General features: G+C 39.9%; 1 protein-coding gene across 4 annotated transcripts in view; it reads left to right on the plus strand.

The window, feature by feature from the left end:
- The window catches only part of cacna1ha (calcium channel, voltage-dependent, T type, alpha 1H subunit a), an 80,402-nt gene that overhangs the window by 30,467 nt on the left and 36,596 nt on the right, over nucleotides 1-13,339 (plus strand). For all 4 annotated transcript variants that reach the window (XM_047808055.1, XM_047808057.1, XM_047808056.1 and 1 more), the window contains exons 3-4: nucleotides 10,307-10,418; nucleotides 11,063-11,196. In XM_047808055.1, coding sequence (XP_047664011.1) covers nucleotides 10,307-10,418; nucleotides 11,063-11,196 — 246 coding nt within the window. The remainder of the gene's footprint in view (nucleotides 1-10,306; nucleotides 10,419-11,062; nucleotides 11,197-13,339) is intronic.

Raw genomic sequence — 13,339 nt, forward strand, 5'->3', positions numbered from 1 at the left:
AAATGTGCCACTACTGTACGTCATCCATGATGAGCAATATGGTAGTTTTGTTGTTGTCTTTATGTCAGTTGTCCTTTTGAACTGTCGATACTTTTGTTGTCTCAGACTTCTGTTTAAGCTGCCATCCATTTCCACTTTTCATTAAACGCTTAAAATCCAAAGGTGTTTATGGTAGTAGCTAAAATAATTGCAGTTGTTTTTTCGATGTAAAAATGTTTATGGCCACCTGCACAATCCTGATGCCTGTATACACAGCTGGCTCAGCCTGCAGGTGACAGAACTGTGGTGTAGCTCAAGGACACAGTGGTGCTCCATCACACAGAGCTTGTTTAATTGCCTGTGTGTGTGTCCTCTGTAAACACAGTTTTACTTAGAACAAAGAAGAAGGCTAATCTGTAACCTGAAGCCTGCTGTATCTACAGGGCCCACACCTCTTTAGCTTTGCTATTCATCCAGTGTCAAGTCCACACGATGCATCTGTACTGTACACAAAGCTAGAAAATGTTCACGTTTATGTCACTCCTCTCTTTTTCCCAACTGTTTGCCTAAACTGAACTCATCATATTTTACGAAGGTAAAGTTTTGTCATAACGTAAGGAATAGGCTAAAAGTATGTTCACGTAAAAGTAATATTTCATGAACTTGCTTTGATTTATTGCATAACAGATTGAACAGCTTTTACATGAATGATTGGATTCTGAGCATCATTTGGTAATTGATGAGGGATAATTTGGTAATTGATGAGGGATCAATAATCCATATCGGTTAGGACATCAGGAAACCTTCTTTATAACACCATAGCTAACTCCAGGATGCCATGGTTTTTAACAGTTTTGATATTTATTACTCCGGTTAACCATCGTGTTTTGTATTGTAAATTTAAACTAATGTTTAAAGTAAGCTGCAAGTGTGCTCATAATGTAATTGTATTAACGTTTAACTTTATATTTTATATGTAATTCTTAGGGAAACTTTTAATTCCTAGATTTTATTCTGCCGGTTTTTGTAGAGGTTTTTTTTTTTTTTACCTTAAGCAGAACGCTCTTTGCACAATGTAAGGCTTTTAAGTGCTTTGAGTAGAAGGCAGTCAAATAAGCGTAAAAAGCTTATTTTCCAAAGGTCTCTATTTTCTCAGCACTTTATTATCAAGGAAATATTTTATAAGGAGATTGTATTGTCTTTGTTCATTTGAAACCTTTCACAGCCTTGCTAACATTTGTATTGTGTCCTTAAGTGTCTGTCTTCCTTCTGATCTAGTTCTGGCTGATCTAGTGCTTACCGATTGCATAATGCTTGCTTATTTACACTGCAGATTCATTACTGGCTTAGCTCAGCTAAATTGTTGGTTTACAGTATGACTATTATGCTTGCCTGTTATTGTTGCTCTGTCCTGACTGTATCCACTGATATATTACTTGACATTTGTTGCAGGCAACACTTGGTGGTGGTCACTATCACTCACTAGAGTTGGCATGTAGCTGGTACAGAGTGAGGCTAAACATCATTCCACATTTGTTTAACTGATTGCTTTTTAATGCCATGAAATGTTGCCAAGTGATTTAAAGGTGACATTAATTAAAGGTGTATACAGCACTTCTTGGACAATGGCCAGAATATTAAATTAGCTCTGATATTACAATAATTAATTTTCATGATGCGGTTAACAGAAGGCAAAACAAAAACAAAGATGGCATCTGGCAGATCATTCCTCTGCAGAGGAAGCAGAACGTTATCGTATCATGATACCACCGCCAAACAGGGATGAAAGATGTGAAGATCTGGGAAATTAGGAACACTGGGAATCAAGATGAGACAGCAGACTGATGTTGTTTGATGAGTATTCACTGTGATCTCACCATGGACTGCTAGCGGGGGCAGTGACTGAGAGATCTCTCTTGTTGGCTGCCATTAGAAGCCTTCAGGCTGGAGCCGTGTGCTGAGCTGACAGGGGAGGTTTTTAGCCATGGGCACAGTCCTGACTTAAGCCCAACTCTTCCTATTTCCTCTATGTTGATGATGCTTGTCACTGAAGTGTATTCGTCCTTTCTGACCTTGTCAGAGAATGTTATTATACATAAACTTAATTGAATTTGCCCTCTAATGAAATGGCATGGAGCACTGCGCAGCTCGAAGCAGTGCAATGACTTTATGATGAGTTGCCTACATTGTAAGACTCAGTCACGCTCACGGCTTTCCCAGTCACTGCCTGAAAAACACTGCTAGACTAGCAATCTTGTCGGTCATGAGGTTACATGTTCCTACAAGATATGTTCATTGTTGGTTTCATATGCAGTTATTGCAAAAGGCAACAAAGTACAAATTCTAAAGCCGATAAGTGAACAGCTGTAAACAGTGCAACCAAAACCTCACATCATCCCCTATCATGTGTACAGTACATTTATTCCACTGATGATTTATTCTTTACTGAGTCTTGCCTTTACTACTTTAACTAATAATTTTCATGACATGAACCCAGCTGAAATAAAATGAATCTCTGCTCTTTGTGATACTTTATCATGTTACCATGTTAACCTTATTGCTAAAAGTACCACTTTTAACATGAATCAAGCATTAGCGTGTCAGTCATTACCTCCTGACCGGAGAGGCCGACGCTGCACAGAAAGGTTCGTTCTGCCACAAAGACATATTTCCAGATTCATCCATTGCAGATGTTCACAGGACAGCAGGATAGCATTACAGCCTGCTGGATTCTTCTCCCACTTCTTCGCCGGAATGATTGCTTCACGGGCCATCGAGAGTGTTTTTTTGGCATCTTCAAGGGCCATCGAGAGTGTTTTTTTGTAGACAAAACATTTATAGCTATCAAAATCAATTTGCTTGTGCAGCCTTTTAGTGAAAGTGCTTTCTCTGAATTGACCCTAATAGAGGTAAAATGGGAGGTTGTCATCAACATGCACATATATACACAAAGCCCCACTTTTGCTTCCCTAAATACGCAGCCCACAGCAATTAGATGTGATAAAGAGGCTACAGCACCGTACAGAGGGAAAGCACAATTATTTCTATTTTGGCCAAAATGTGGACATCTATTGTACAGATTGTCCTGCTTTATATTGCATTTGGCTTCAAGGTGGCTCCATTTTGGACTGTATACTGGGTTCTATTTACTGGGTTTAATATTTAAATGCACCTTTAAAAAACTTTAGTTAGGACCATATTCAAAGTCACCAACTTCAGTTGGAAGTATAGATCAGTATTTATGTGTAGAAAGTTCTCTGTATTGAGTCTGCTTACACAGACCAAGTTTCTTAGTGGCTCATTCAGGCTATTAAAGTCACTTGCATGTTGTTCATGTCTCTGATTTCTCATGATTTATAAAGTCTAGAAATGACTGAAATGGTGATTTCCAATCAGGGTTTGAAATTATTAACAAAAAAAAGAGGTTTTATTCTTTTCTTTTCTTTTCTTTTCAACAGCAGTAGAATTCAACAAAGATTTAACAAAAAGAACAATACAGTATTATACCTACAGTACAAATGATCACATTAGTTATAGTACTCCTGTTTAATCAAGCAGATGATATTCATCTTAATTTAACAATATGGCTTCTACACTCAGCTTAATGAAAAGCACTTGAACCAGATGCATTGGCAGGAAGCATGAAGCTGCGATTGCAGGAATGAAAAAAAACTGTATCTACTGCTGAAATTTGCATCATGTGACTACACGGGCACTGGAAAACATCTGTTTTATATTTTATTGTATATTTTGATTAGTCCAAATAAAATAATGCATTTTTTTTATTCTTTTGATTTGACACATGCACATTTACACTCAGGATTTTACAAGAGTGGTCTATGGATAATATCATATTTATGTATTAAATGTCATTATATAGTTTTTTTAGTTTATGACCATAACATGATTTTCAGAATGATGTATTTATGGTTAAATCAATACCACTATGTCTAATAACAGAACTCAACATTCTCCTTTTTTTTTTGCCACATATGTGTTGTTAATTTATGCGATATGAACTCGTCTGTTCAATTTTGTGTAATACGAATTGATTTTGAAAAGGTGCATGTACACTAGGATGGTCGAACAGAATGAGGCAGAGAAAGAAGAAAACAAGTTACGAATACAGAGAATAGATTTTCCTCAGAGACGAACAAGCTGGGTGAGTTAGTGCTTGGGAAAGTCTTATTTTGGTAGTACTGCATTCCTGTTGGCCTTTTAAGGAGATGGATGGATGGGGATCAGACAACTGGGAAATGGTGTCTTGTTGTAAAAAAAAAAACCATCTTCCAACACAGTGACACATCATCAATTTAAGCAACTCTGACTGCTGTTTGTCTGTGTGACTTTCTTAAAATGTGGTCAGTAGCATCAAGGGAACCAGGCTACACTGCCTGCCCTTTACGTCTGTTAACCTTTGTCATGATTTATTGAACTAAAACTGCATTTCTCTGTTTACACTGGAAAGAGGAAGTCTATATTAATAAATAGTATATGAAGTGTATTAGGGAAAACCTGGGCTGGTTGTTGTGTGTGTGTGTGTGTGTGTGTGTGTGTGTGTGTGTGTGTGTGTGTGTGTGTGTGTGTGTGTGTGTGTGTGAGAGAGAGTGTTCATGCCTCATCCTAACCAAACAGAGACTTCCCTGGCAGTCTTAATGTCAATCTCTAACCATAAAATAATGTATTCTTCACAATATGCTGCTTGAGAGGCTGAAGCACCTGAGGCTTGTACCTTTTTCAGCTTACTATTTGGCGTCCTTTCTTTCTTTCTTTCTTTCTTTCTTTCTTTCTTTCTTTCTTTCTTTCTTTCTTTCTTTCTTTCTTTCTTTCTTTCTTTCTCTCTTTCTTTCTGTCAGTCTTCTTTCCCTTTCCTCATGCCCATACACTGAAAAAAAACCTCAATGAATGTACTTCATTCAAATGTCTATGTCTTTTTCACATGATAGAACATTAACACAGTGTTTTAACACGTTTATTTATATGTAAAACTCTGAAAAAATCCAACACTGCACTCTCACCTGTGCTGGGGCTCAAATGTCGGTCACTGTCAGCTTACCAGTACGACATTCCTACAATGTTGTGCTACTCTACTACGTGTCAAAATGTTTAATGCAATCCTATAGTTATAATTCCCATAAATTCCCTTATGTCCTCATGACATTTCCTAATGTAATTGATTTACATTAATACTAAGCAATTTAATATTTTTATCTACACTTTATGTAATATGGTCTCTTGAATCTGACTGACCACATCTACCGTTTTTTTTTTTTAATGTATTCATGCTGATTAGAGCTCCTTCTCATCAGTGTCTAATTTTTTTTAACCTTCCCAGTCTCAGGCATGGCTCAATGAAATTAGCCTGCCAGCTCTTTTCAGATTTTTTCATCTGCCCGTAGAATAGCAAACAACATGATGTACTCCACTTAGAAGATCAGGTCTGCATTAAACATGAGATCGGTGCTGCCGTTCAGCCCTTAGAAAACTGATTGCCTCCTTGGAGTGTTCTAGCAGTGATGTTTGCAAGAATGTGAAGTGCTGTGGAACGACAAGGTCTTACTGTGTACTTAGTTAGTCTGTGTACGTGTAAGTGGATTTGTGAGCATGTCTGAAACGATCGGAGAGGCAGTTCATGCAGTTTTTGCTGCAGCGTGAAGGCATTTGGTTTTGAGTTCAAAAGATAGATATGATAAGAGAGTTTCGAACTTCAGCTTTTAAAACGTTTATTTTAGATTTCGGAATATTTGACTAACAGATGTTTCTCGTTACAGAGGTGCATCCTGTTAGACTGATTGTTTAAACAATAAGTAGGTCTGAACAGATTGTCTTGGTCTTAGACATTTGTTGTTAATAAGGATAAGCCAACGTGAAGATTAGAGAGCTCTCTATGGGGAAAACAGCAAGCAATTTTGAAGCAGAGAAAAGAGGGAAAATCAATCAGAGCCACTGCAAAAGCATTGGGCATAGCAACAGTCAGGAATGTGCTGAAGGAAACCACTGGGGCAGTAAGCAACAGAACCGAACAGTTTGGCTAAGGAAAACAACAACAGCTGATGACAGAAACAACATGAGGGCTGTGAATAAAAATCCAAAAACAACAATCAGTGACATCACCAACAACCTCCAAAGGTTGGTAAAGGTAAAGGAACTACACAAAAGGTCAGTGGTGGCTCAAGTGGTAGGCTCTGGGTTGATGATTAGTGGATCAGGGCTCAAGCCCCAGCTCTGCCAAGCTGTTATTTTTGGTCCCTTGAGCAAGGCCCTTAACTCTCTAAGAATGAATGTCACTGTGCTGTAATGTATATGTGACAAATAAAGGCTTCTACCAAAAGATCTAATGATCGAAATAATCAATGATCGAAAACATACTGTCAACTCAACAAACAAATTTTATAAGGGGAAAAAGTGTAAAATATTAAACTGGCCACCTGAGCAGCATTTTACATCCTGAAAAAGAGACTAAATGAAGGAACCCCCAAAACAAACAACATCTGAACGATACTGTAGTAAAAGCCTGGAAAAGATGATGTCACTAAGGCACAGGCATGGCGTGAATCAAGGTTTAGTGTTAACATAACACAGCTAGCTGTAAGTCCCTGGAAATAAAAGCTGAAAACCTAAACTTGAATCTCTTATCTATTAGCCTTGCTGTTCCTATAGTTTGAGGGACTGTATTTATTTTTGATCATACTCAGTCATAAAAGAGTACGTGCATCACTGTAGCTTAACCGATTGCAGGTCTTCCTGCTGTATTGTTATGACAAATCCAGGCCCTGTTTTTGCAGGTCATACACAATGATAGCCAAGATATTGGTGGCCTATTTTGGTGCTAATGATTTCTCCCATTTCAAACAACCAAAGAAACCACAGTCATGCTAATGACAATGACAGAAACCTTTTGTCCTGAACAAATCAGCTAAGGGCCCATGTAAAAGCTGCATGGTTAAGTGTTTTTTCTCTTTGCATTGCATTAATTTCATTATACTTGTATATGGCTGTGTCTTAGTTTCATTATGCATGCTATTACCAGTATTGCATGACAGTTCTGTATTTTTAATCGGTGTCTACATCGGTGTCTGCAAGTTAATAAGATTAATAAATTAATTTGCAAGTTAATAAGGTTGTTATTAGTGACCAGGATTTTGTGTAGTTTAGTAGGGCATGGCATTAAGGAACATTAATAGATGAATTATGTAATTCATTTAAACATAAGTAAATTTCTAAGATGTCAGTGTATATATATATATATATATATATATATCCATCCATCCATCCATCCATTTTCTACCGCTTATCCGGGGCCGGGTCGCGGGGGCAGCAGTCTAAGCAGGGATGCCCAGACTTCCCTCTCCCCCGACACTTCCTCCAGCTCTTCCGGGGGAATACCGAGGCGTTCCCAGGCCAGCCGAGAGACATAGTCCCTCCAGCGTGTCCTAGGTCTTCCCCGGGGCCTCCTCCCGGTTGGACATGCCCGGAACACCTCCCCAGGGAGGCGTCCAGGAGGCATCCGAAACAGATGCCCGAGCCACCTCAGCTGACCCCTCTCAATGTGGAGGAGCAGCGGCTCTACTCTGAGCTCCTCCCGAGTGACTGAGCTCCTCACCCTATCTCTAAGGGTGCGCCCAGCCACTCTGCGGAGGAAACTCATTTCGGCCGCCTGTATCCGCGATCTTGTCCTTTCAGTCATGACCCAAAGCTCATGGCCATAGGTGAGGGTAGGAACGTAGATCGACTGGTAAATAGAGAGCTTCGCCTTGCGGCTCAGCTCTCTCTTCACCACAACAGATCGGTATATCGACCGCATCACTGCGGAAGATACACCGATCCGCCTGTCGATCTCCCGCTCCATCCTTCCCTCACTCGTGAACAGGACCCCAAGATACTTAAACTCCTCCACTTGAGGCAGGAACTCTCCACCAACCTGAAGAGGGCAAGCCACCCTTTTCCGGCTGAGAACCATGGCCTCGGACTTGGAGGTGCTGATTCTCATCCCCGCCGCTTCACACTCGACTGCAAACCGTCCCAGTGCATGCTGAAGGTCCTGATTTGAAGAAGCCAACAGGACAACATCATCTGCAAAGAGCATAGACGAAATCCTGTGGTCCCCAAACCTGACTCCCTCCGGCCCCAGACTGCGCCTAGAAATCCTGTCCATATAAATAATGAACAGGACCGGTGACAAAGGGCAGCCCTGCCGGAGTCCAACATGCACCGGGAACAAGTCTGACTTACACCCGGCAATGCGAACCAAACTCCTGCTCCGGTCATATAGGGACCGGACAGCCCTTAACAGAGGGCCCCGGACCCCATACTCCCAGAGCACCCCCCACAGGCCATCACGAGGGACACAGTCAAATGCCTTCTCCAGATCCACAAAACACATGTGGACTGGTTGGGCAAACTCCCATGAACCCTCCAGCAACCTGGTGAGGGTATAGAGATGGTCCAGTGTTCCACGACCAGGACGAAACCCGCATTGTTCCTCCTGAATCCAAGGTTCGACTATCGGCCGAATTCTCCTCTCCAGTACCCTGGCATAGACTTTTCCGGGGAGGCTGAGGAGTGTGATCCCCCTATAGTTGGAACACACCCTCCGGTCCCCCTTCTTAAACAGAGGGACCAGAACCCCAGTCTGCCAGTCCAGAGGCACTGTCCCCAACCGCCACGCGGTGTTGCAGAGGCGTGTCAGCCAAGACAGCCCCACAACATCCAGAGACTTAAGGTACTCAGGGCGGATCTCATCCACCCCCGGTGCCTTGCCACTGAGGAGCTTCTCAACTACCTCAGTGACCTCAGCTTGGGGGATCGACGAGTCCACTACCGAGCCCTCCGCCTCTGCTTCCTCAATGGAAGACATGTTGGTGGGGTTGAGGAGATCCTCGAAGTACTCCTTCCACCGTCTATATATATATATATATATATTATCTTTTGAGTTGGTTAATGGAGATAAAAATCCTGCTAATTTTTATGTCATCTGTCTGACATACTACTGGGTAACTGCAAATAATAATTAAATGTACCCTTTTGTCCAGCCATTGTAAAAAGATTTGATTTGTTGTTGTAAACAATACTGAAAATCAGTTATTTAGTACAATTGCTCAGCCAATTCAAGAAATTGTTTAACAGCATGCATCCTATTCACTTGCTTATCTGACATATGGTCACAGAAAACCTGAGAGCAAGGTGTGGGACATCCTGGATAGGCTGCACACTCACACACACCAACAATTTCGAGGCCTATAAGCCTACAAAGCATGAAGACTGAGAAAGGAATCTGTAGTAAACAGAGGAAGACCTCTAAGCACAGGGAGAACATGCAAACTCCACACACAAAGGGTGTAAGTGAGAATTTACATTTAGAATGTAACCCCAACCCTTTTGCCACATTTTATATTATACACGTGCTTTAGGATTAAAAATAGTGTCCATTTGTCTCATCGCCACAGCCTGGGAACCAACCCAGACACTCAGGGGTTAACTCTCAGTGCCAGTGGGTGAAATGGGCGGATTTTGTCAGGAAGAGCATCTTGCATAAAAACATGTGCCAAATCCAAAATATGTGAATCATATGATCCACTTTGGCAACCCCCGAACAAGGAGCAGCTGAAGGACAACAACAACATTATCATTATTAAAATTAGATTCAAAACCAAAATATCTTTTTTTAATTAATTCAGTGGTGGTGGTTCTGGAGATTTACTTTTATTTTTTAGGATCTAAACTCTATCATGGGGTGGATATACATGAGTATACCCACGAGGTGGATGTGACATCATATCACTGCAGAGCCAAAAAAATAAACAGGACAAACTGATATCTAACAACACTTTAACTCAGCTCAAAAGTATCACCATCAGTTATGTTTAATTAATTGACAAATTGGTGATCAAGATTGAAACATAAACTGTGCAGTTCTCCATGTCCATGTCTTCTGTTTACATTAAACTGATCGCTATATAAAATTCCTACTTTGTCTTTGAAACATTTTATTGAAAGAATAAATTAGGCACTTTTGTTTCATTTTGCATACGGTAACTAAAAAAAAAACAGTCATAGTGAAGCATAATGAAATTTCTCATTTCTGTTTAATGAAAAATGTTTCCTCTCTAATTAATAAGTGCTTTAGAACTTTTGTAATTAAGATTGCAGAAGGGAGAAACACGGCAGTTCATCGCAACCGAATACTCACTATGAAATGAAACGGGTCTGCTGACGTTTCTTAAATGAATTTAATTGTAATCTAAATCTTAAAAGAGCAATTTAACTTGTAATGTAACTTGTAATTAAACCTAAATATAAAAGATATCTTTCCTTGACTCATGATCACCTGGTTCGAGCATGTGAGCATGCTGGTTATACTTCTGAACTGTGTGACCCTGGGCATGTTCCAGCCCTGTGAGGACGTCGCGTGCCAGTCTGAGTGGTGCATCATCCTCCAGGTGAGCACTGATCTTTTCATAGATTTTCATATAGGTGATGACATGATTACAGGGTTTATTCTCCTCTTTGTTTTGCCTATAATGTACTGGATATTGCTCCAACTGTCTGTTTCTAATGTTAATTGAACGAAGATTCCTTTTAGTGTTTATTAAGTTTGAAATCTCATCCTACACAGGGCATGAATGACAAGTAGAAGCCAAAAGACATGTTGTTAGTGTAACTCTAGTGTGATTCCCTATGGCCCTGCATGACACTCCATTAGACCTCCAGGGGAATTGTGTCTGTGGGAATGGTGCTGAAGCAGACATTGGGTCAGCGATATCAGTAGGAATTAGTCGGACGACACAGGAAGGAGCCACATTGCCCATAACTTCCCTACACCTTTCCTCATTTCCTCAGGACTGGCACGTTGTTTAATGCATCCTGCTGTATTACAGTATTACAGTATTACAGTGTCTACAGTATTACATGCTGGCTGATAACGATTGTACTTCTTTCTTTGACTAAAAAATAATCATTTTGTTGGTTTGTGCCTGGTGTAGACCCTGTGAGTGATGTACTCCTGGTAAAGTGAAGAATAACAGCTTCTTGTTTTGCCTCGTCGTGTTGGTTATGTGTAATTACAGTGTTATTGTGTCCACAGGCATTTGATGACTGCATCTTTGCCTTTTTCGCTGTGGAGATGGTTATCAAGATGATGGCTCTGGGGATTTTTGGATCTAAGTGTTACCTTGGAGACACTTGGAATCGCCTGGACTTCTTTATTGTCATGGCTGGGTGAGAGATCCATCATTGTATAAACAATAATCTTTTTTTTTTTTAAGAGCTCAGATACAGGTAATTTTTTGGATATGATTTGTAAAAGGTAAATGGAGTAAGCGGAGGCAGACTGAGAACAAATAACAGTCTGGGAATTTGTATTAGAGTGCATAAGCTAGTATTACAACACAGGATTCCCCTATTTTAAGATTTTACACAAAAAACAGCAATTAAATAAACCAATTTATGTACAGTACATGTCAATAGTCCCTTTAAAACCATTGACGTCAGAAACCATTGACCATTGAATTTTGTGATAACATTCTTTTAAATGATTTATTACAGGGTTCACATTTATATTTTTAGTACCTGGCGGTACCAGTGATCTCATTTTAGAAATCTAGAAGAACTAGTATTAACGAAAGCTTGTTCCCTTTAAGGACTGTGGCTTATGAGTTATTGCTTATTAGCACACTTCCTTTTAAGCAGAAAGTAAAAGCTGGTATTTGCACACAATTAGAAAGCTGTTCTAAATAAAGGCTGATATAAAGGAATGCTTAGCATATAGTACGTATGATATATATGATCATATACAGTAAGGAGGCAACTAAACATGAATTATTGTTGATTGATTAATCACGAGGGGGCACAGTGGCTTAGTGGTTATCACGTTCGCCTCACACCTCCAGGGTTGGGGGTTCGATTCCCGCCTCCGCCTTGTGTGTGTGTAGTTTGCATGTTCTCCCCGTGCCTCGGGGGTTTCCTCCGGGTACTCCGGATTCCTTCCCCGGTTCAAAGACATGCATGGTAGGTTGATTGGCATCTCTGGAAAATTGTCCGTAGTGTGTGTGAGTGAATGAGAGTGTGTGTGTGTGCCCTGAGATGGGTTGGCACTCCGTCCAGGGGGTATCCGGCCTCAATGCCCGATGACGCCTGAGATAGGCACAGGCTCCCCGTGACCCGAGAAGTTCAGATAAGCGGTAGAAAATGAATGAATGATTAATTATGAGCTATTCAGAATGAGCAGAATGATATAGGGACAAACTCTTTGTTTTTTTGTCAGTGGTTTGCTTCTATAACCTAACCTAAACACTGCCTTACTGAGCTCCAAAAAAAAACATATTTCTACTATATTTATGAACAGACTGGCCCAAAATTTACAAAGGAAACCTGTTCTTATTTCTAAACTGCCCCTGTATAGTTCACACACTGTGCACAGGAAAGAATATTGCTGCTGGGGTCTCTAAAAGACAATAATTCTGTTCATTTAGTGACAGATCTTACTTGTTAATTGCACATATTTCATCATTCTTAGATAAACGCTCCCTATCGTTATTAAAATGAAATCTACCAGAGAAAGTCATTCTATTGCCTTTTAAAAATGAAACACAAGCTTGTCTTGAAGCAGCAAGCAGGGTGTTAAAGTACAGTGAATCTTTCTCATCATTCTGGAATGTAAATTAATCCAAAAAGGATTCTGATGTCAACGCGATCAATTTTGTGTAGTATATTGAAAAAATATTCAAATTCCGGGCTAGACCACACCTTCTCCAGTTCCCAGATGTTTGGAGCACAAAACAAATACAGATACAAATACAGACATCCTTCGATCTTCTCTCCGTAACAATGAATATGTGTTTTCTGGAGCAATGTTGTCCCTATTGTTAATTATAATCACAAGGAGATTTAGAACAGAAAATTTCACATATTTTTTCTCATCTATTCTTTGCACCACCTGTCTGCTTTTCATCTATCCTTGTCTACTATACACAGAAAGTTGATAATTGAACCTTAATGGACTAAACCAAATCACAAGTAAGGTCTCAAACAGGTGGGGCTGGCTTTCCGCACGGTATACATTCATGGTGTACTTGTTCACTCAACAGCTGTATTTGATCACATATAAAGTCACACAGTATGTGTATAGCTCTCCAAATGCACCCAAATGACACATTGACATACTGTAGAACTGATGTTATGTCTTTAATGTCTTAGATTTCTTTCTTGTTCTGGACATTATTGTTTACACAGGTTTTACACACATACAGAGCTATACTGCATTCACCATATTATTTCATGGCAAAGAATTTCCTCAAGTCTTGAATCTTGATTAATTTAATTTAATTTAATTTAATTTAATTTAATTTAATTTAATTTAATT

The sequence above is a fragment of the Tachysurus fulvidraco genome, chromosome 24, assembly GCF_022655615.1.
Source record: "Tachysurus fulvidraco isolate hzauxx_2018 chromosome 24, HZAU_PFXX_2.0, whole genome shotgun sequence".
NCBI lineage: Eukaryota > Metazoa > Chordata > Actinopteri > Siluriformes > Bagridae > Tachysurus > Tachysurus fulvidraco.